General features: G+C 39.7%; 1 protein-coding gene across 2 annotated transcripts in view; it reads left to right on the plus strand.

Moving 5' to 3' along the window:
* Nucleotides 1-19921, plus strand: part of slc9a8 (solute carrier family 9 member 8) — a 73024-nt gene extending 53103 nt beyond the window's left edge. For both annotated transcript variants that reach the window (XM_078555311.1, XM_078555313.1), the window contains 4 exons: nucleotides 7883-7994; nucleotides 11003-11223; nucleotides 12130-12276; nucleotides 19614-19921. In XM_078555311.1, the coding sequence (XP_078411437.1) occupies nucleotides 7883-7994; nucleotides 11003-11223; nucleotides 12130-12276; nucleotides 19614-19721 (588 nt within the window). In that variant the 3' untranslated portion in view covers nucleotides 19722-19921. The remainder of the gene's footprint in view (nucleotides 1-7882; nucleotides 7995-11002; nucleotides 11224-12129; nucleotides 12277-19613) is intronic.
* The last annotated feature ends 5038 nt before the right edge of the window (nucleotides 19922-24959 follow it).

A 24959-nucleotide genomic window follows, 5' to 3' on the forward strand; every position in this document is an offset into this window, starting at 1 on the left:
CTACTGTAACATTTGATGTATTACTGGACTAGAATAGAACAGAATACAAGCACATTGGAAGGTATAGTGAGTAAATAAAACAGCTGAGTCATTGAAAACAAATAGTCATTTGATAAGCTGATCTATTTTTAAGTGTTTTTTATTCACCACTATCTGACAAAAACAAAAAAAAAACAAAAACTCAGAAAATAAACTATATTCTTTTTACCTATCCACTCTGATTTCCTCAAAAAAAATGTCAACTAAATTAGCTCCATATTCACTCACTCTATGCCTTGCTGTGGACTCTAGCTTACCCAAAATAATTGGGACCTATAATTTCCTGCTTATTGCTTTACCTTTTCTTGAACAGGGATGCAATGTTTGACATCCACAAATATTTGGCACTACTCCTGTTTCCATTTTTTTTTTTGGAAACTTACAGTTAATGCCTGTTTTGCTATCTTCCAAATTTATCTGAGTATTCCAAGATGCATAAATTCTGGATTTAGTGACTGTCAACTTTTCTTAACCTACTCAGCTGTCTCTAATTTTAAGTTAATGAAAGCCTGAATTAAAGGGAGAAGCTCGGATGGACTTTGCTATTTAAATAATGCAGTGCTGGAAGAGTGAGCAACAGCTGACAAGAAGGCACTGATGAGGTCTTACTTCAGGGTCCACACGCGTTGGAGACATTGGGAGAAAGTTGGAGAAATTTGTGCAAGTATATGACATTGTATAAGACTACCACCACTTCCCTTTTTCTCTTCCCCCTGCAACTTTTAACCTAAAACATGGTAACATGTCAAGTCACAGTGGGCCAGCAATCAATAGAACAAATAGAATGCTCAAATTTATTGCTAATTCAATAAAAGATAAGCTAGGGTATGGTGTACTGAAATTGTTTTGGACAGAATGCACCTTCTGTTTTGCTTATCAAGACACAAAGGAAATATTCACACTGAAGACAATGCAGTTCAGCCATGAGGCTGATTCACCACATTAGGGGGTTGAGTTACAAGACAAAAGCAGAGAAACTGATGCCGTTTAGCTTTGAACAAAGATTGAATTCAGACCTTGCAGAAATTTGAGATATTAAACAGCATAGAAATGGTCGATTTTGGCACACTTTGCCAAGGTTCAAACTGGTGAGAGATGGATTTAGTACTGACTTCAGAAGAATTTCATCACACAAGTAGCCAACATTGGACCAACTTCTAGGTAAAATACTGAAGTTGAAAACTTTAGATCCTTTCAGCGTACATTGGATACTCTGACAGGAGATTAAGCTTTTCTTTCTGGACATCTGGAACCAGCGATGCCTTATTTCATTAGTTTGAAACATTATCTTATTCCCCTTATAGAGATTAGTTGGTCATTATTGATGTGGTTTGTGTCTTCAAGCAGGCTTTTGAAACTGGCTGCAGTACAGTATACTTTATATGGCTGCCTAGTCAACGAACTGCAGATTAAAGAGGCATGATCTATTGCTTTTAAATCTAGTTGACTACTATTTATGACTACTATGGCCTTTTGATGAACATTGATAGTCTTTCATATCACAAAGATGTCAATTATGTAGTTGTAACGTTACATAGTGTTAATCCTCAAAGTCATGCAATTCGGTCTTATAATATGTGCTTATATTTCTGACTTTTCCTGGAAGTTTGAAAAGGCATATTATTAGTGTTGTTGCCACAATAGGAGATCAATCCTCAACTGGAATGTGTGATATGTTTATCTTAGTAGTTTGAGATCTACATTCCCATTACTTTACATAGAAATAAATGTTATGCCCCCCGAGGTCTGATCCAAATCACAAAGACCAAGCTTGGACATTTCTTCCACATTAAGCTCCCACATTGTCTGCCTTATGTAAGGCAAATTGGCCTAAAAGGTCTACCCTTCTGTTTATTTTATGAATGTGTTAGGCTGTCTTCCACTGCTTTCCTGCTTTACTGTCCATTGATTTCTGAATGTTTATCGGAACCCAGCATATTTCCCTTAGGAATGTCCTATGAGCATTTTAAGCAATCAGCTGATATTGCTGACAATTTCCCAAGCTTTCGTGTTGTTGAGGGGAAGTGTGTTTTAACTGGCAGGAGAGAATGTGATGGTGTAGTTTTGTGGCACTCATGATCAGTCTAATTATGACTGCTATTCTTAACTAACCAAATTTACTATATAAGTTGTACCAACTAGCATAAATATAAGTCACTATTATGCCCCATACTTGTTTAAAGATATTGAGGGTAATTTTGACCTAACCAGCTGACCTAACAAACTGGTGGATTTGCTTGGGGTGCTTCTTTTACATCTTAAACAGTTTTACTCTCCTACTGATAAAGTTTAAAGCTATCCCCAGAATTTTTTTGGAAGAAATATAGGAATTGCTAGATAAGGAAAGATCAAGGTCCATCTAATTTTCCTTCTACCATCCTGGTATTCACAGCTTACAGTAATAATGGGCTTGTTGACTTATCATAGAGATCAATTTCTATCAATTAGTCTACCATAGATCCAGACATGACATCAGGAAATCCCCCAGTGGTGGAAAACTTTGACAACCATGGCCTATAGACCAGGCTGTGCAAGCACCTGTTATTGGAATGCTGAGCAACTTACTAAGCCCCCAGTGTGGTAGCCAGGAAGCCCATGCATTCTTCTGGCCTAAATTGCACTGCCCACCAAATTGGTGAAGGGAAAATAGGTGCCAAGACCCCATGTCTGAATTAGTTGTTAGGAGCTTTACATTTGCAAACAAGGAGCCTATAACTATATGGAACCCCCATGCAAAATTGGTTTGCCTTGAGGTATTCAACGCCAGACCTTGGGACTGCCACTTCTAAAAGAGTCTTTGGAATTTACTTACCTGAATGTGGCATTGGGAGGTGTGATCCACTTAAGTCCATGTATGAAGAACCATGTTCTGCCTCCGCTACGTGAAAGTTTCTTTACCGTCTGCTATAAATAAAACATAGTAGTTGTATCCAGATTACTTTGTGATTGCTGAAGTTATTTTCATTAAGTCATTTTTTAAAAAACTTTGTTTAACTTAATGCATAGAGAATTTAATTCACTTATGTCTAGTTTTAAAATCCAAGTCCAAGAGAGATTTTTTTGCAAAAGGCCATTTGACACAATTATCTATTGATTACATTGTCTGTTTTCAGTTATCTAATGACTATTACCTTTTAGATTTAACATTATACTTAATCTTTAAAATACATGTTTTGAATTTATAGATTAAACTGAAGTTGGACAAGAGTTAATTAATATGCTTTAGAAATATTAGCTTAGAGACTTTGTGTAATCCCTTTTATTTAAATGCCACTGTTAACCTATTTAAAATACACTGATTAACTCTTCCATAAAATAACATGTAAAGGGCAATTGGGAATGGGCAAAAAACGTTGGCCTTTGCCAGCATGCCCTCATCCCATGATGGACTAAAAGAAAGGAATTGTATAGAATGTGTGTTTTATGTTAATGTTTGTATGACAAATTTCAGGGTTTGCATAGTTTAAACATTCAAACGGTATACATTAATCGTCTCACTAGTTGACATATTCCACTGAGTTTCATCCAGGTTAGTAATTGTTATGATCCCCACAGAGACCAATAACCTGAAAAAGAAGGGACCCCCAAATGACCCTGATGAAAGAAACCAATGAATAAAATTTCACTTTTTAAAATTTTTACTGAAGCAAACTCAACAAATCAATATAAAATTTAGCATGCATTAACAGATAAATGGTATTTCAATAGAAATAATGAATTTCACTTTAAATAGGCAACACAACAAAGATATGTCTCACCGCTGTCCTAGCATTACTCCCACCACAAACGTGGCACCACATGCAGTCTTTCAAACCCTGCCTCCGGTACGCAAAGTCTCTCACTTTTGCCACTCTCTGGATTTGACCATAAGACCTAGGAGCAGAAATTAGGCCATTCGGTCCATTGAGTCTGCTTCACCATTCAGTCATGGCTGATAAGTTTCTCAACCCCATTCTCCCACCTTCTCCCTGTAACCTTTGATCCCCTTACCAATCAAGAACCTATCTATCTCCATCTTAAATACACTCAATGACCTGGCCTCCACAGCCTTCTGTGGCAATTAATTCCATAGATTCACCATGCTCTGGCTAAAGAAGTTTCTCCTCATCTCTGTTCTAAAAGGTCTTCCCTTTACTCTGAGGCTGTGCCCTCGGGTCCTAATCTCTCCTACTAATGGAAACATCTTCCCCACGTCCACTCTATCCAGGCCTTTCAGTATTCTGTAAGTTTCAATCAGATCCCCCCTCATCCTTCTAAACTCCATCAAGTATACACCCAGAGTCCTCAAACGTTCCTCATATGTTAAGCCTTTCATTCCTGGGATCGTTCTCGTGAACCTCCTCTGGACCCTCTCCAGGGCCAGCACATCCTTCCTGAGATACGGGGCCCAAAATTGCTCACAATATTCTAAATGTGGTCTGACCAGAGCCTTATAAAGCCTCAGCAGCACATCCCTGCTTTTATATTCTAGTCCTCTCAAAATAAATGCCAACATTGCATTTGCCTTCCTAACTACTGACTCAACCTGCAAGTTAACCTTAAGAGAATCCTGGACTAGGACTCCCAAGTCCCTTTGCACTCCAGATTTCTGAATTCTCTCCCCATTTAGAAAATAGTCCATGCCTCTATTCTTCCTATCAAAGTGCATGACCTCACACTTCCCCACGTTGTATTCCATCTGCCACTTCGTTGCCCATTCTCCTAACCTGTCCAAATCCTTCTGCAGCCTCCCCGCCTCCTCAATACTACCTGTCCCTCCACCTATCTTTGTATCATCTGCAAACTTAGCCAGGATGCCCTCAGTTCCTTCATCTAGATCATTGATGTATAAAGTGAAAAGTTGTGGTCCCAACACTGACTCCTGCGGAACTCTACTAGTCACCGGCCGCCATCCTGAGAAGGACCCCCTTATCCCCACTCTCTGCCTCCTGCCAGACAGCCAATCTTCTATCCATGCTAGTACCTTGCCTCTAACACCATGGGCTCTTATCTTACTGAGCAGCCTCCTGTGCGGCACCTTGTCAAAGGCCTTCTGGAAGTTCAAGTAGATAACATCCATTGGCTCTCCTTTGTCTAACCTACTAGCTACCTCCTCAAAGAATTCTAACAGATTTGTCAGGCATGATCACCCCTTGATGAAACAATGCTGACTTTGCCCTATTTTACCATGCACTTCCAAGTATTCTTAAATCTCATCCTATTAAGGATTAATATTCTATTAATGGACTCTAAAATCTTACCAACGACCGAGGTCAGGCTAATCAGCCTGTAATTTCCCGTCTTTTGCCTCACTCCCTTCTTAAACGGGGGGGCGGTTACATTAACGATTTTCCAGTCCTCTGGGACCCTCCCTGACTCGAGTGATTCCTGAAAGATCACCACTAACGCCTCCACTATCTCTTCAGCTATCTCCTTCAGAACTCTGGGGTGTGATCCATCTGGTCCAGGTGATTTATCCACCTTCAGACCTTTCAGTTTTCCTAGCACTTTCTCCTTGGTAATGGCCACCATACTCACCTCTGCCCCCCGACTCTCTTGAACTTTAGGGATGTTACTCGTGTCTTCCACCGTGAAGACTGACGCAAAGTACCTATTCAGTTCCTCCGCTATTTCTTTGTTCCCCACTACTACTTCTCCAGTGTCATTTTCCAGTGGCCAATGTCCACTTTTGCCTCTCTTACCCTTTATATATCTAAAAAAACCTCTTGCAATCTTCTTTTATATTACTGGCTAGTTTACCCTCATATTTAATCTTCTCCCTCCTTATTTCTTTTTTAGTTGTCCTCTGTTGGTCTTTGTAGGTTTCCCACTGCTCTTCGCCACATTGTATGCTTTCTCTTTAGCTTTTATGCTGTCCCTGACTTCCCTTGTCAAACAGGGTTGCCTCGTCCTCCCTTTAGTATGCTTCTTCTTCCTAGGAATGAATTTTTGTTGTGTCTCCCAAATTACTCCCAGAAACTCCTGCCATTGCTGTTCCACTGTCTTTCCTGCTCGACTCATCACCCAGTCAATTCTGGCCAGCTCCTCCCTCATGCCCCTGTAGTTGCCTTTATTCAACTGTAATACCGTTACATCTGATTCCAGCTTTTTCCCCTCAAATTGCAGGGTAAATTCTATCATATTATGGTCACTTCCTCCTAAGGGTTCCTTCACCTTAAGCTCCCTTATCAAATCAGCCTCATTACACATCACTAAATCTAGAATTGCCTGTTCCCTAGTGGGGAATCACAAGCTGCTCCAAAAAGCCATCTCGTAGACATTCACAAATTCCTTTTCTTGGGATCCACTACCAACCTGATTTTCCCAGTCTACCTGCATATTGAAATCCCCCATGATCACTGTAACCTTGCCTTTCTTACATGCCTTTTCTATCTCCTGGTGTATCTTGTGCCCCACATCCTGACTACTGTTTGGAGGCCTGTACATAACTCCCATTATGGTTTTTTTACCTTTGCAGTTCCTCTACTCTACCCACACAGATTCTACATCATCTGACCCTACGTCATTCTTGCTATTGATTTAATTTCATTTCTTCCTAACAAAGCAACCCCACCCCCTCTGCCAACCTGCCTATCTTTTCGATAGGATGTATATCCTTGGATATTTAGCTCCCAGTCCTGATCCCCTTGCAGCCAGGTCTCCGTGATGCCCACCACATCATACCTGCCAATTTCAATCTGTGCCACAAGCACATTTACCTTATTTCGTATACTGCGTGCATTCAGATACAACGCCTTCAGTCTTGTATTTCCCGTCCCCTTTCTCATTGTCGTCCCTTTATCTGATGTGCTTGAAGTTAGATTCCTAGCCCTTTCCAAACACTCTGTCCTATTTTGTGTTCTGGAGACTTTAATAGCCTCTCCTGGGCTCTCTTTTCTTTTCAGTTTTTTGGCCCGCAAGTTGCTTTCACTGGTAGCTTTATTCTATTCCAGGCCCCTAGATACAATTAACACTTACAAGACGCCCTTCTACAAACCCTCTTTCTCCCCTGGGTCACAGCAGTCCTGATGGCATAGCTTTCCAGAGTTCCTTTTCAACTGACCAACCAACAACTCCTGGTTCACAATCTGACCATCTCTACTTCAAACATTCAGCTCTTTAACTTACCTGAGCTATTCACACCACTTTTAGGTTTCTGTCCGTTTTAGCTCACTTGCACATTGATTGACAGTGAGCTCCATGAGTTCTCTTACAGCCAAACAGAAAACTGACCTTTTTTGTAGAGAGCTTTGATTGCCTTTCCTGAACACACTAGAAGTTCTGTGCCTGTGTTCTACTGCAGCACAACAGGCAGAAATATGATACCCCACTCACTCCATTAGCTTTTATTTGCCTTTTTTTTTGTTACCTAGCTTTCACCCCCGTAGCAACGTCAGTCACTGGGTCACTTCTCAAAAATGACCTTGCAGCTAGGAAATCCAATTATATCCTCCCTTTTTAGAATTATCTCAGTTTCGTTTTGGGTTAAGGGGTTATCTTACAAATACAACCTTTTTGCAAAGTGCAAAGCTCATCACAATGCACATATGGGTTATTATGGTATTGGATCCTTACAGCCTTCATTATAAACAGCTTGGCTTTCGAAGTCAAAGAGAATCCTTACTGGTATATCTGATGATACCTGCAGACACATTCTTTGATCTTTTATTCCCCAAATCTCAAATGAGGTAGATGCTGATAGTGAAACAAAATTAAATTACTAACTGCAAATGGAGAATGTATACCAAATATTGGGGCAAATACGTTGCTGTCTGCTAGTACTGTATTAAATATATAATAAATACACAAATAAGTACTGTTTATTATCCACATTTAATTCTACTAAAATCACTTTGATTGACAGGTTCTTGTTTTATTTGGAAGAGCAGTGAATATCTTTCCCCTCTCCTACCTTCTGAACTTCTTTCGAGATCATAAAATTACCCCAAAAATGATGTTTGTTATGTGGTTTAGTGGTAAGTGGATATCAGAGTTACAGCTATTTAAAACTGTTACAGCATAACTAAATGTAAATTTAAATTTTAAATCATAATTGTATAGCATCATAGTAATATGAAGTACTGAATACTTATTAAATGTAGAAAATTTAGGTTTTTTACTTTTTGCTGTGTTCTGGAAATATAAATATGCTGTATTACACCCAGATTGAGGCATAAATTTACAGCAAGGATTGATCACATGAAATTGTTGTATCAAATGACAGTGCTTCAAATTTCCAAGAAGAACTTGAATTTATATAGTGTCTTTAATGTAGAAAAACCATCCCAAGATAATTTTTGTCCATTTAAACTTCTGAAACTAAGTGAAAAAGGAAATATTAGGAGGTATAGCTAAAAACTTGGTAACTTTGATTTTAAGGAAGGTCTTAAAGGAGGAGAGAGAAATGGAGAGGACCTGGGGGGTTAAGGGAAGGAATCCCTCTGCTTTTCCATTTTCCTCTCATACTGAACCGCAGCTAAAGCCAATTTTTGCTAGTTGGCTGCTCTATATTTCTTTGTTAGCACCAGGAACTTGCCTGCACAAATCTTTCCTAATCCTCACCAGTAGATGGGGAGCTAATATCCATTTCAGCCTTGGCTCATTGGTAGCATTTTTTGCCTGAATCAGAAGGTTGTGGATTCAAGTCCCACTCCAGAGATTTGAGCATATAATCTGGACTGAAACTTCAGTCCGTTAACGAAATGATGGCTCAGTGTCAGAGATGCCATGTTTTGGATGAGATGATAAACCAAGACCCATCTGCCCCCTCAGACGCATATAGAAGATTCCATGGCACCTTTTGAAGAAAAGTTGTTCTTGTGTTTTAGGCACTGTTTATTCCTATTACGATCCCCATAGAGACTCAACTTTTAAAAAGAAATTCGAACTTTCAGTGAATAGCTGAAAGGATTGCGCAATGAGGCTTTTACTGTAATACATAAACAAAAAGCAGCATTGATCAAACACTATTTCAGTAGACAACCTATTCTCTAAACTACAGAGAAGATCTCCCGTTTAAAATTTAAAACAACCAAAATCTCCTCCAGTTAAATTTTACTCTGTCCCTTAAGTAGATACTTCATTCTCCAGGAATCAGTCCCGACTGATTCTTAATTCCTTTTCTTTTATCCAGCCAGATAATTTCTAATCCCCAAACTGACTTTCACGGTGTGGGTTATGCTTGAGGTCCCCCTCTCTAGTCAAAGCTAGGCAAATCTTCCAGCTTCATTTAAACCCTCAAGACTTTGGTCTCTTTAGTCCGACGGCGAGCTCCCACTCCCATCTTGCGTGGTGAACATTAGAGATTTGCTGACCCTATCTCTCTGCTCTCTCATGGATTCTTGCAGACTGACCTTGTCTGGGGTTAAATGATATTTTTAGGAAAACCTGTAACCCAATCCCAGAATACTTCCAATGGACTTTTCCCCTCTCAAAGCTCATCTGAACCACACGGGCCTTGTATTTTTTTTCTTTATTCTTTCATGGGATGTGGGTGTTGCTGGAAAAGCCAACATTTGTTGCCCTCCCTAATTGCCCTTGAACTGATTGGTTTGCTAGGCCGTTTCAAAGGGTTCAGATCCCACCACGGCAGCTGGAGGAATTTAAATTCAACTAATCAATCTTGAATTGAAAGTTAGTCTCAGTAATGGTGACTATGACAACCATCATTGTTGTAAAAACTCATCTGTCACTAAATAACTTCAGAGGCTAGTTCAGAGGCAACCACATTGCTGTGGGTCTGGAGTCACATGCAGGCCAGACCAGGTAAGGACAGCAGATTCCCTTCCCTGAAGGACACTACTGAACCAGATGGGTTTTTAACGACAATCGATGATAGTTGTCACGGTCACTGAAATTGACTGAAATTAGCTTTCAATTCCAGATCAATTTAATTGAATTTAAATCCCACCAGCTGCCATGGTGAGATTTGAACTCCAGAGCATTAGCTTGAGCCTCTACGTTGCTAGCCCAGTAACATTACCACTACGCCACCATCTTCCCCCTCCATGTAGTATCCAGGTAGAAATGCTGTTTATCTATCACCCCCCCACTCCTGCTCCACCACTCCATTTTATCTTGGAATTAAATGGTCAGCTCAAAATATAACTGTTTACACAATCTGACATTCTTAACACCTCCCTTGGAGGCTAACAACCTATCCACCATTAGCACAGCTGCTCTGATCACTGGGTGCAAGTGTGAATATCTTGCACCTTCTTCCCCCTTTGACCTTTAACAACCAAGCCATCTAGGTTTTGTTACACAGGGTTCAGAACAGGTCACATGACTCCCTTTGTTCCTTCATTTTACCCTAATTTAAAGGCACAGTCCCAAAACATAATCTCAAAAAACCTCACATTTGTAACATTCTTTAACCAAAACTACCAGTGGGAGCTTGATATGTAAAAATTGACTGCCGTATTTCCTACATTACAATAGTGACAATGCTTAAAAAGTACTTAATTGGCTGTAAAGCACTTTGGAACAACCTGATTTTGTGAAAGGCACTATATAAGTTTACATTTTTATAATGGCAGCCCCTCTATCAGCCATTTTCTTTGAATGCTATGGTTTCCAAATTGTTGCTTCTCTAATCTTCATGTTTCACCTCAAAACTTCCCACCAATATAAAAATCAACTTGCTGATCCTCACATTTGATCTCCATAAGTGTAAACTATGATAAATGAGCAAGAATTTAGTATAACAGTAGATAACTCAATCACATTTTAATTTGTCTGTAATTATCATCTACTGCATAACCATATGTTCATTATTACAATTGAGAAGTTTTGTCTCTATTGCAAAATTTTTGTAAGATATTGTGATTTTCTTTTAATAAAGCCTCCTCATATTGATTGAGCTGAATCCTCAGTTGAGGTTAAGTTAGCTCTGATTAAAATCAAAAGACACAATGACTTATATGATTTTACCTTCTAGTTCCTACACAAAGGTTTTGGATTCATTTACCCTCTTTAATGTTAGGTCTCCGTGGTGCCATTCCTTATGCTTTGAGTCTACATTTGGAGATGGAGCCAATAGAGAAGCGACAACTTATTGGAACAACTACAATAGTCATTGTGCTTTTCACAATTCTGGTTTTGGGTGGAGGAACAATGCCTCTCACCAGGCTGATGGATATAGAAGATCCCAAAGCTCGTAGAAGAAACAAGAAAGATATTACCCTCAGCAAAACTGAGAAGATGGTAATTGATTTGCCTTGTTTCTCTTCATGTCTTTTTTGCACTTTGTGTTTGACACAGGACCTTACTGTAGGCATTAAATCAGAAAATTGATGGCAAAAATTTTGATAATTATAACAGTATTTGGAATAAAAAACCTAATTGCTCAATTTGTAACTAAAACAATGAGCTGAAGTACAGCAGGCTGTAACTTCTGAGCCTCCCAGTGTCGTATTGGGCAGGTACCCCAAAGATGCGCTGAGGAATCCCCGACCTTCAACACTCCCACCCCCAACCTTCGGTCCTCCCCGACCTCTGATCCTTCCGCACCGCCCCCCCACCCAGCATCCTTTGATCCTTCCTCCAAGCTCCCCACTGACCTTCGATCCTTCCCCCAGCCCCCACCCCCGCAAATCCTATCCACTTACCTTAGACACTTAGCTTCTCCCTGGCCTCTCAAGGACCTTTACATTTCAATGGACCCTTTAAACTTACCTGGTTTAGGGCAGCTAATGCTGTAAACAAGGGGGCGCAGCCTTCTGTACTTCGACTCTCCTGCACTTTGACTCTCGGCCCCAGGGACACGCTGCACTGCCTGGATCTCACCCGGCCTGTATCAGAAGGTCGGGCATGAAAGCATCGAAAAAGAATTAAAGTAAGAAATTGAGCACGGGGCACTTGGAGGAAGTTCAGGCCTAGCATTTTCTTAGCCATTGTTTGGTATGAGCTTAACTCTTTGAATTTACTATCTATCTTCTTCCATTTTAGTTCGAGTTAATGTGCAGAGCTCCAAGTAATACAATTCGGAAGTAGAAATTATAGCACTAGTTTCCAGAATATAATAAATAAGTTCTGGCTGGAAATCCAATTCATTATAAAGTCAAAGTCATAAGTATATAGATAGTTCTAATTGATTGCTGTTGTTTCCAGGGAAACACTGTTGAATCTGAACACTTATCAGAGCTAACTGAGGAAGAGTATGAAGCACAGTACATCAAACGACATGATCTCAAAGGCTTCATGTGGCTGGATGCTAGATATTTGAACCCTTTTTTTACACGAAGACTTACTCCAGAGGTTGGCCATTCTAAATTTCTCTGATCAATAAATCAATATTTTACACAATGCAATGCAGAAACTGTTAATATTGTGTGGCAAGTACTAGAATTTGCTGTATGTTTTAATAATGGAATAGAAAGTTAAAGGTTATTTTTGGTGATAACTAAATTCAGAAGGATCCTTCCCCTCTCCCATGTATTCCGATGTGGTGAAGCTCAAAATTCCAAACCATTTTTCTTTAAATTTTCTAATTGAATCCCATGTAAAACGTCTAATCAATTTTCAAGGAAATGTCTTCACGTTATTAAGGAGAACTGATAGGGTCGTTAGAGGGAAATTATTCCTGCTGATTGAAGGTCAAGGATTAAGGGACATAACCTAAACATTAGAGCTCGATTTTTGTGGAGTGAAGTTGGGAAACATCTGTACGAAAGAAGGGTGGTAAGAGTTTGGAACACGCTTCTGCAAATGGTGGTTTATGATATGGGCAAAGGTGAGTATATGAAATTGGGTCACAGATCAGCCATGATCTCATTGAATGATGGAACAGGCTCAAGGACCTAAATTGCCTGTTGCTATTCCTATTCCTTTTTGATTAAACTCAGTGTGATAATGATAGATGACATCTTTTTTGTCAGTAGCGGCTGTAATATTTTGGATTATTGGCAGAGGAATTTTGGGTAACTTTGTATTAAGATATTTCTGTTTCGTTAAATTCAGCCCACAAGGGATTAAATGCACAGAAGTAGCCACATGCTGGGAATGCAAATTAGTTCTGATTGAAAAATCTGCCTAGGATGGTGTTTCCAGCAAACCAGATCAGTTTGAAATAATGAGGTGCCTTAATATATTGCAGAGATGAAATGTTGGGTTTATATAGAATATTATCATACATACTTCACCTCTAATACAAGTTCAAGGACTAGGATATATTGAAACACTGGCTAGTATTCTTTACAAAATCAAGTCAATGAGATAAAACAACTCTTTACATGCAGTATATATGAGATATAGACACATTAATTACATTATGCCTATGTATGGACTGCAGCAGTTCAAGAAGGCAGCTCACAACCACCTTCTCATGGGCAATAAACGCTAGCCCAGCCAGCGAAGCCCACATCCTGTGAATGAATAAAAAAAATTATATATCATATACTAGAAATCTGTTCAGGAGATTCAGAGTATGTCAGTATTAATTGTTTACATTAGCCTCAACAAGCCAAGGAAAATCTCCAGAGAGCTCCACTGTCTGTACCTTTTTAAATAAATAATTACTTGCTCCTGGCAATGTCATTACATCAACACATTCTAACAATGCCTGGTTAATCTCCCTTTAATGAATTTATGCAATAAGATCTGTTTAATCACTGATGAGACTAACCAATCATTAATAAAATTCTTGCACCCTGACACAGTTTCCACGAAATTACTCATCACCCAAATTCCCTTCTGGCTCCCATGATGGCTGGTATTGTTCATGGATCTCTTATTCAGGTGCTATCCCTGTCCTGCTTGAATGTGTAATCACCTCCCAAATCTGTGCTCTTCTTTCCCAGAGCTACATCTTTGAATCTCTCCATCAGTTTCCCCCCCCTCCCGCTACACTACTGAAACAGCTCTTAGGACATCATTTTTGACTTTGATATGTAACTATGTCAAAAATAAACTATTTCTCCTCATTATTCTTTTATTACTTGTTCACGGGATCTGGGCGTCCCTGCCTAGGCTGGCATTTATTGCCCATCCCCAGTTGTCCTTGACGGTGGTGTGACCTACCTTCTTGAACCGTTGCAGTCCATGTTTTGTTGGTATACTCAGTGCTGTTAGGAAGGGAGATCCTGGATTTTGACCCAGTGACAGTGAAGGAACGGCAATATATTTCCAAGTCAGGATGCTGTGTGGCTTGGGAGGGAACTTGCAGGTGGTGGTGTTTCCATGCATCAGCTGCCATTGTTCTTCCGCGTGATAAAGGTCGTGGGTTTGGAAGATGCTGTCGAAGGAACCTTGGTGAGTTGCTGCAGTAAATTTTGTAGATGATATACAGTGCTGCCACTGTGTGTCAGTGGTAGAAGGAGCGAATGTTGAAGGTGGTGAATGGGGTGCAAAACAAGCGGGCTGCTTTGTCCTGGATGGTGTCGAACTCCTTGAGTGTTGTGGGAGCTGTACTCATCCAGGCAAGTAGAGAGTATTCCATCACGCACCTGGCTTGTGCCTTCATGATGGTGGACAGAGTCAGGAGGCGAGTTACTCTCTGCAGAATTCCTAGCTTCTGACCTGCTCTTGTAGCCACAGTATTTATATGGCTAGTCCAGTTCAGTTTCTGGTCAGTGGTAACCCCAGAATGTTGTTAGGGCGGATGCAGCAATGGTAATGCCATTAAATGTCAAGGGGTGATGGTTAGATTCTTTTTTGTTAGACATGGTCATTGCCTGGCACTTGTGTGGCACAAATGTTGCTTGTCAGCCCAAGCCTGGATATTATCCATGTCTTGCTGCATATGGACACGGGCTACTTCAGTGTCTGAGGAGTTGCACATCGTGCTGAACATTGTGCAATCATCCGCAAACATCCCCATTCTGACCTGATGATGGAAGGAAGGTCACTGTTAAAAAAGCTGAAATGGTTGTGCTGAGGACACTACCCTGAGGAACTCCTGGAGCTGAGATAACTGACCTCCAACAAGCACAACCATCTTCCTTTGTGCTAGGTATGACTTCGACCAGTGGAGAGTTTTCCCCTTTATTCCCACTGACTTCAGTTTTGCTAGGGCTCCTTGATGCCACACTCAGTCAAATGCTGTTTTGATGTCAAGGGCAGTCACTGTCACCTCACCTCCTGGAGCTCAGCTCTTTTGTCCATATTTGAACCAAGGCTGTAATGAGGTCAGGAGCTGAGTGGCCCTGGTTGAACCCAGCTGAGCATCAGTGAGCAGGTTATTGCTAAGCAAGTGCCGCTTGATAGCACTGTCAACAACACTTTACATCACTTTACTGATGATCGAGAGTAGACTGATGGGGTGGTAATTGGCCGGGTTGGATTTGTTCTGCTTTTTGTGTACAGGACATACCTGGGCAATTTTCCACATTGCCAGGTAGATGTCGGTGTTGTAGCTGTACTGGAACAGCTTGGCTAGGGGCACAGCTAGTTCTGGAGCACAAGCCTTCAGTACTATTGCCTGAATATTGTCAGGGCCCATAGCCTTTGCAGTATCCAGTGCCTTCAGCTGTTTCTTGATATTACATGGAATGAATTGAATCGACTGAAGACTGGCATCTGTGACGCCGGGGACCTCAGGAAGAGACCATAATGGATCATCTACTCAGCACTTCTGGCTGAAGCTAGCTGCAAATGCTTCAGTCTTGTCTTTTGCACTGATGTGCTGGGCTCCCCCATCATTAAGGATGAGTATATTGGTAGAGACTTCTCCTCTAGTTAGTTGTTTAATGTCCACCACCATTCAATACCGGATGCGGGGGACTGCAGAGCTTATATCTTAGCCATTGGTTGGAGGATCGCTTAGCTCCGTCTATCACATGATGCTTCCGCTGTTTGGCATGCAAGTAGTTGTGTGTTGTAACTTCGCCAGTTTGACACCTCATTTTTAGGTATTCCTGGTGCTGCTTCTGGCATGCCCTCCTGCACTCTTCATTGAACCAGGCTGGCTTGGTGGTAATGGTAGAGTGGGGGATATGCTGGGCCATGAGGTTACAGATTGTATTTGCATACAATTCTGCTGCTGATGGCCCACAATTCCTCATTCATGCCCAGTTTTGAGTTGCTTGATCTGTTTGAAATCTACCCCATTTAGCATAGTGGTAGTGCCACACAACATGATGGAGGGTACCCTCAATGTGAAGACAGGACTTCATCTCCACCAGGACTGTGCCATGGGTCATCCCTAACAATACTGTCATGGACAGATACATCTGCAACAGTTTGGTTGGTGAGGATGAGGTCAACTCGTTTTTTCTCTACTGTTGGTTCCCTCACCATCTGCCAAAGACCCAGCTTCTCAGCTATGTCCTTTAGGACTCTGCCAGCTCGGTCAGTAGTGGTGCTATTGAGCCACTTCTGTGATGGATATTGAAGTCCCTCACCCAGAGTACATTCTGTGCTTCTTCCAAGTGATGTTCAACGTGGAGGAGTACCAATTTATCAGCTGAGGGGGACGGTGGGTGGTCAGCAGCAGGAGGTTTCCTTGCTCATTTTTGACCTGATGCCATGAGACTTCATTGGGTCCAGATTTGAGGTTGATGACTCCCAGTGCAACTCCATCTCGACTGTATACCACTATGTCACCACCTTTTTTTAAATTCATTTACGGGATGTGGGCGTCACTATCTAGGCCAGCATTTATTGCCCATCACTAATTGCCCTTGAGAAGGTGGTGGTGGGCTGCCTTCCTGAACCGCTGCCGTCCCTGTAGTGTAGGTACACCCACAGTGCTGTCAGGAAGGGAGTTGCAGGATTTTTACCCAGCAACAGTGAAGGAACGGTGATATAATGTCAGGATGGTGAGTGGCTTGGAGGGGAACTTACATGGGAACACCACCACCTGGATCTGCTGGTCTTGACCTTCTAGATGGTGGTAGTCGTAGGTTTGGAAGGTGCTGCCTAAGGAGCCTTGGTGAGTTTCTGCAGCGCATCTTGTAAATAGTATACACTGCTGCCGCTGTTCATCAGTGGTGGAGGGAGTGAATGTTTGAGGAAGGGGTGCCAATCAAGCGGTTGCTTTATCCTGGATGGTGAAAACTTCTTGAGTGTTGTTGGAGCTGCACTCATCCAGACAAGTGGAGAGTATTCCATCACAGTCCTGACTTGTGCCTTGTAGATGGTGGACAGGCTTTGGGGAGTCAGGGGTCTGGTGGGTCTGTCCTGTCGGTGGGACAGGACATACCCAGAGATGGTGATGGTGATGTCTGCACCATTGTCTGTAAGGCATGATTCCGTGAGTATAACGTTGTCAGGTTGTTGCTTGACCAGTCTGTGGGACAGCTTTCCCAATTTTGGCACAAGCCCCCAGATGTTTGTCAGGAGGACTTTACAGCATCGACAGGGCTGAATGTGCCCTTGTCATTTCTGTTGCCTGGGTCAATTCCGGGTGATCCATCCAGTTTCATTCCTTTCAGGCTTCGTAACGGTTTGATACAGCTGAGTGGCTTGCTGGGCCATTTCAGAGGGTATTTAAGAGTCAACTACATTGCTGTGGGTCTGGAGTCACGTGTTGGCCAGACCAAATAAGGACAGATTTCCTTCCCTAAAAGACATTAATGTACCAGATCGGTTTTTACGACAATTAACAGTGGTTTCGTGGTCACCATTAGACTAGCTTTTATTTCTAGATTTATTAATTGAATTGAATTTCCACCAGCTGCTGTGATGGGATTTGAACCTGTGTCCCCAGAGCATTAACCTAGGCCTATGGATTACTAGTCCAGTGACAACTTCTTCTCAACCTGTCTGCAGCGTTTAACATAGTTGTTCCTACCATCTGCCTCCAACACCTCTCCACTATCGTCCAGTGGGTGGAACGTCCATTAGAATGCACATTTTCTCCCATTTAGCCAAATCCAGAAGGTACAGGATTACAGAGCCAAGGTTTGAGAACCAAAATGAACACAGGAATATGCTTGGAGTTTAATGAGCTAAATCTATGCAGTTTACCACTGCAGAGAAATTTGTCCAGCTGGGACAACCCTTACCAGTTAGGGATATGAACAGAAAGTGTTGGAAATACTCAGTAAATCTGGCAGTAGATGAGACAGAAACAGAATTAACGTTACGGGTCGGTGACCTTGCATCAGAAATCAAGGTCAGAGACCTGAAAAGTTAACTCCTTTTCAGACATTGCCAGATCTGCTGAGTATTTCCAGTTTTCCCTGAAATTTCAGTTTTCCAGCATCTGCAGTATTTTGCTTTTGCCTACCTGTTAGGGCATTGACTTGCAGGGTTATCTGGATTTGAGTGGAAAGTTTCCTGAGCCTTAGTAACAAGTCTAGTCCTGTTAATGAACCAGCTGGCTGATAAATCATCAACAGTGCCATGGAGTACTGCCTAATTCAGGTTTCAATTACCAAGTCTATCACAGTCAACTTAGTTTTGAACTTCCATTACACCGTACACCCCTGCTCCCATAGAACATAATTGATGGTTGATCATTTATAATGTTTAACTCTATAGATTTGTATAATTTGATGTTGAGCATGGCAAACCAGCAGCATTTCACAATAAATGTCTATAATTCCAGCCAGGTTATGTTTCAACTGGTTTAGCATGATATGGACATAATGTTTTGCTGTAGATGCAATACAACAGTTGAAAGTGGAATATGACGGATGATTTTGTTTTCGTTTCAATGACATTTGAAGTAAAATGTTGCTATTCTTTGATGTTTATGTAGTTTATAGAGCAACCTGCAGAAAGGAAAAAGTATGTTCAGGAGGAACAGCACCACTTGTGGTTGGAGAGAGAGAGATTCTAAATAAACATTTTGAGTTTGTTTAATCAAAAGTTTATTTAAACAGTCCTTTTAGTTACACTAAACATTGTTGCAGACATAGTAAGAAGCATAGCTACAAATTAATTTACATTTTCTTGTTTTGTATTTCTTTATTTAATAAGAAATCCAATCCAAAACAGTTGGAATTATTTGCTTATAGTAACCTGCTACTTAGAAGATTAAATAAGTAGGTCTTTCTCAAAATATTTGGAAGGACATATACTATTTTGATTAAAGTGTATTTTATACCTTTAAATATGAAAGAAACATAGAAATTGCTATTTAAAGCTCAATGCTGAAACTGTAAATTTCTTAAACAGAACAGTAATGTAATTTATGACTTTGTTGTATGTACTACAAGGCCAGGTGAATGGCGATCTTAAAACTGTTTATCTGTGATTTTGGTTTCCTGAGAAAATCTGTTTTCTGAATGTTGTGATCTGACCTTTTGATGTCCAAGCTGGCATCATGAAATTATCTGTTTTGCTGACTAAAACATTTCTTTCAGCCACACTGAGCTGACACTCATTGCATGATAAAGGAACATGCTTGTACGCATTACATAGTAACTGCCCAGCAGAACACAGCATGTCAAACTGGAAGGCCAAGCACCCAGTTTTGTAGCTGGAAATCTGCAGCGCCTTCGCCCTTTGACAAATGGGTGACACTTCTGTCTTGAGTGCATACACAGTCTTAGTAGAATGCTACCCTTACAAAGATCTGTTTCAGCTCAAGTTGGTAGAAATATTCAGCTTCTTTCCCAGAGCTCAGCTGAATCAAACAACACGTCTAAGTAGCTTAAATTTCTATGTAATACTAAGATGTATTCATATCTCATATATATGTACTCTAGGATCTCCATCATGGACGAATACAGATGAAAACATTAACCAACAAGTGGTATGAGGAGGTGCGTCAGGGACCATCAGGCTCTGAAGATGATGAACAGGAGCTGCTCTAGCATATGGATTGACCAAACATCTGGACTTTACTCCAAATTTTGCACCACTGCATTTAAGTTCCATAAAGATTCAGGAGAAGGGCTGGCACCAATTTAATTAAATTACACCGCATTGCATTCTGAGCCTCTCAAAATGTGCTTAGTGCCATCTGTTGGCTGTTCTAGTATTTAAAAAAAGGCAAATAAATCTGTGCACTTAATTCTTCTAGATAATATTTTGCATGTTTAGCTTATCATTGTGAAGGTGAACAGTTAACCCTAATCTAAGGAATATCTATTTAAAAAGAACTGTCGATGTAAATGAACATTTGTACCACAAGAGGACAAGCACTTTACTGTAAATAAGATTACACTTTTACAAGGTTCCCACTTTCTCTGAGCATTCTGATACTGCAGAAACTTAGTCTCCATGGTTAGTTCATTGAGCTGCTGAATAGGAAGCCCTGCTGCTTTTTTTCTCCTTACTGCTATTGTTAGATGAATTTACTTTTTTTTTTGCTTCATAATTTATCTCAACTTTGATCACATCAGTAATTTGACAAAAAGTGACACTCCAATGTAAATTTTAACTCCAGTAGGGTTCAAACCCAGTTTTCCCAGATTTTATTTAATTTGTTGCATCCCCAGATTGTCTATATAATGTATTGGGTACTCCAAACAAACGTTTCAAATACATTTGCAAAGCGATTTTTCATTAAGTAGCAATTGATTTAAAACTAGAATATTTGAGGCATTGCAGATTTATGTATACCATCGGGATGTGCATATTCTGACTTCCAAGTTTTCCAGACCAAACTGACCTTAATCTGTGCTTAATTGAGAACAATTCAACCTTTGTGGCTCTAAAAGGACACAGCAGCACTTCAGCAAAATAATATAATGTACATTACATGGAAAACATTCTTGTCTTTATAAAATAGCATCTCATCTGACTTGGGAGTAATGCCATGGGAGAGTTTTTACTTTTTTGATGCTGTATCTAATGTGTGTCCATTGCACATCAAAATGTTATACTTTTGTCAAGGATACAAAATATCTCCATTATTTTATTTGAAAAAAAAATGCCACATCATTATATTACAAGTCCTGACCTGGAGACAGAACTTTACAAATACAGTTCCATTTTCACCCTGATATCAAGAGTTTGCAAGCAGGTAAAATTAAACCACACCTTGTAGGAGAAATCCAGCATAGCAACTAAACATTACAATCGTGCTCATAAAAACTGATGTCCGATGCACAATGTCACAGAAAACTAATACTATACATTGTGTATGAAAATGAGCCTGCTTCAGCATGCAATAAGATCATGGCTGATCTTAGTGGCCTTAACTTCACTTTTGTGCCTGCCCCCCACGCCCCATAATCCTCAACTCCCTTGCAGATCAAAAATCTGTCTGACTCAGCCTTGAAAAGATTTAGTGATTCAACTCCCCAACTCTCCAGGGTAGAGAATTCCAAAGCTTAACAACCCTCGGAGAGAAGAAATTCTTTCTTAAATGGGAGGGCCCTTGTTTTGAAACTCTGCCTGCTGGTTCTAGATTCCCCCCACGAGGGGAAACATTTTCTCGGCTGCCTTGACTCTTATATCTTTCAATAATTCTCATTCTTCTAAGTTCCAATTAGTATAGGCCCAATCTGGTCAATCTTTCATCGTAAGACAACCCTTTCATCCCAGGAATCAGCGAACCTTCTCCGAACTGCCTCCAATGCAAGTATAAAATCCCACCTTAAATAAAGAGACTAAAACAGTACACACTACTCCAGGTGTGGTCTGACCAATGCCTTGTACTATTGTACAAAACTTTACTACATTTATACTTCATCTCCCTTGCAATAAAGGCAAACGTTTCATTTGCCTTCCTAATAACTTGCCGAACCTGCATGATAACTTTGTGATTTGTTTACAAGGACACCCGTATCCCTCTGTACCACAGCATTCATCAGTCTCTCCCCTTTTAAACAATATTCTGATATAAATATCATTTTCAGACCAGTGTTTTCAGTTTGCTAGGGTTTATAAGTGACAGCTGTATTTTAAATTAGCCCGAATGCAAGTTTCATATTAGCCTAAAGATGGTGAAATATTTATTGGCAGAAGCTGACACTGCAACGCTATCCAACATTATATATTCAAGCTTGAGATGGAGGAATATTTCAAAGTAAGGATTGCAAATCCCCGTTGTCCATATGGAACATGCATCAAATACTGTAATTTGTGTAGCAATTAATAGAGCAGGCAGAGTTTCAAATTTGCTTTTTTGAAAAAAGGGTATCAATCTGATATTTGATTATAAACCTAGAATACTGATGACACACCATGGTGAAGATAAGATAGTCTACCAAAAAAAAAATTTAAAAAAAGAAAATTTAGTCCATTCCCTATATTTTCAGCTACATTGAAAACAAAGATAAATTACATACTGGATTTCAATCATTTGTGTCTTTAGCCCTCTCCCCTTTCAACCTCTTCCCCAAATCATTGTGCTTCTTAGAATCTACCAACTTTTGACAGATGTCGAAATGTTTCAAACTCAGTATTTGAAATCATTAGCCGTTCTCTCTTAAATTAAAATACTACATTTAAATTAAATATTAAATACTATAGCCCTTTTCAGTCTTTGCAAAGTTTAACAACTTCAAAGTGAAGGCTGCATGGTTACAGAATTCTTGTTAATGGTGCTGCTGAGTTATTGGAAGTCATTTCCACATTGCTATTAACTGGAATATCCAAGCTGTTATTAATGCCTATAATTTCTGACAATTTGTGATTCCAAATTCATGAAATTTTGATGAATGAAATGTATGGGATCTTAAGTAGACAAATTTCAGTATTAAACCATGCTCTAGGAAAATTGTCTTATTTATAAAATGTATGGTTAATGAGTTAGGATTACTGAAGTATTTCTTTAACCAGCTCAAACTCTTCCAACAGAAAAATGTTTATCAAATGCTGTGATACATATGAAGCCACTAAAATGTTTAGATTAAATGTTTTCCAATTCAGGAACTTGGACAGTAAAATGTTAACTTTCTTTTAATACAAATTCATTTGTTTATATTTTCACATCCTGACTGGAAGACCAGAAATTTTGCCAGTTTATCACAAGGGGCCTTCCTAAACACTGTACATCTCCTTATAATAAACTTGACTTAAGCAATATATTTTCCCTTTCTCAACTTACATCAATGCTTACTTTAGTGTTTCCAGCTAGAGACATGGCTTATACAAAAACAAAATACTGTGGATGCTGTAAATCTGAAATAACAACAAAATGCTGGAAATACTCATCTGTGGCCAGAGAAACAAGAGTTAACATTTTGAGTCAATAACCTTTCATCAGAATTGACCTGAGACATTAACTCATTTCTCTTTCCACAGATGCTGTCAAATCTGCTGAGTATTCCCATCATTTTCTGTTTTTATAGTATAGACACAGTTTTCCCACTATTGTTGCTAAAGACAACATCAGAGTTTGTATTGTGTCTTGGTTTATTGATGCCTGTTCAAGACTCATTACATAGCCTCCCCTCATCTCATTTTTCCAAAATGTAGAACTAATTAACCATTCAATCTTTCTTTCCTCCCTTCAGGCTTCAAAATCCAAGTCGTCACTTAATCACTGCCCATTACATTGGCTTCCCAATTTTAAAATGCTATCTTGTGGGCAGAGTTTTATTTAAGAGGGGCATCAGGCAAGGATGCTTCACAACAACAAAACAAAATTTTTAGCTTTACAGTCAGTTGCTGCACATATTGAACTCAAAAATCTGCGATAAGATTCTTCTGCAAAAGTTGCTAAAATGAATAATGACCATAACCAGCACAGCAAAAGTTTAAATGGCCAAATTAGTTGTGTATAATTCTCTACCATGCCATGATTAAACGTCTGATGAGTAGATTTAATTTGTTGTTGATTGCATTTTTAATTTGAAAAGTTTTTTTTAGTATATTAAAATTTCTGTTGTTTAGCAAAAGGACGTGATCTGTTGAAATGTAAATATTCATGAAGACACGCACTCTCATTTCAAACTCTGTCAATATATTTTTAGAACATCATTAATGACATAATTAAAGCCCACATTTGTAGAAACATGCTGTGAACTGGACATTTTGTTTATGAATTCTATACCATATTTGGGGAATATATCAATACCAACAAGCATTTGGTCAAAAAAGACAATTATGATGGTGGTAATCTTACTTTTGAAACCATAATTTCCAAAAATATAACTTAACCATTTAAAGCATTCATGTGTCAAAACAGAAATACAAAAGTCCTACCACTGTAAAACCTCCAATATCAATGTGAAATGTCATTTTCTAGAACACGGGAAACTGGAGAAATGTGGAGTATTTGGATAATTTAAGATGTGGTTAATTTTTACCACTTCCAGCAAAAAGTCTAGAAGTTAAAATTATAAATCTGTTTCACCCGAGATCAAATGAGCTAGAAGAAGATTATATATCACTTTGACTTATCAAGTCTGCTATGTGTTTCCTTCATATTTAGTTACATTTAATGTTGGAACTTACATATGAACACAAATTAGGAGCAGGAATAGGCCATTCAGCTTCTTGAGCCTGCTCCGCGATTCAATATGATCATGACTGATCTGATTGTGGCCTCAACTCCACTTTAACTTCCTACCCCCTTTGAATGGCTTATCAATCAAGAATCTATCTAATTCAGCCTTAAAAATGTTCATTGTCCCTGCCTCCACCACTATCTAGGGAAGAGAGCGTCACGGACTCACAACCCTCAGAGAAAATATTTGTCCTCATCTCCATCTTAAATGGGAGACCCCTTATTTTTAAACTGTGCCCCCTAGTTCTAGTCTCTCCCACAAGGGGAAACATCCTTTCAGCATCCACCTTGTCTAGTCCCCTCAGGATCTTATATGTTTCAATAAGATCATCTCCCATTCTTTTAAACTCCAATAGGTACAGGCTTAATCTGTCCAACCTTTCCATATAGGATAACCCCCTCATTCCAGGAATCAGTCAAGTAAACCTTCTCTGAACTGCTAATACAATTATGTCCTTTCTTAACTAAAGAGACCGAAACTCTATACAGTACTCATGTCTCACCAATAACCTGTACAACTGTAGCAAAACATCTCTTTATATTCCATTCCCCTTGTAATAACTGAAAACATTCTATTTGCCTTCCTAATCTCTTGCTGTACCTGCATACTAACTTTTTGTGAATCATATACCAGGACACCCAGATACCA

The sequence above is a fragment of the Cetorhinus maximus genome, chromosome 13 (genome assembly GCF_964194155.1).
Source record: "Cetorhinus maximus chromosome 13, sCetMax3.hap1.1, whole genome shotgun sequence".
Taxonomy (NCBI): Eukaryota; Metazoa; Chordata; class Chondrichthyes; order Lamniformes; family Cetorhinidae; genus Cetorhinus; species Cetorhinus maximus.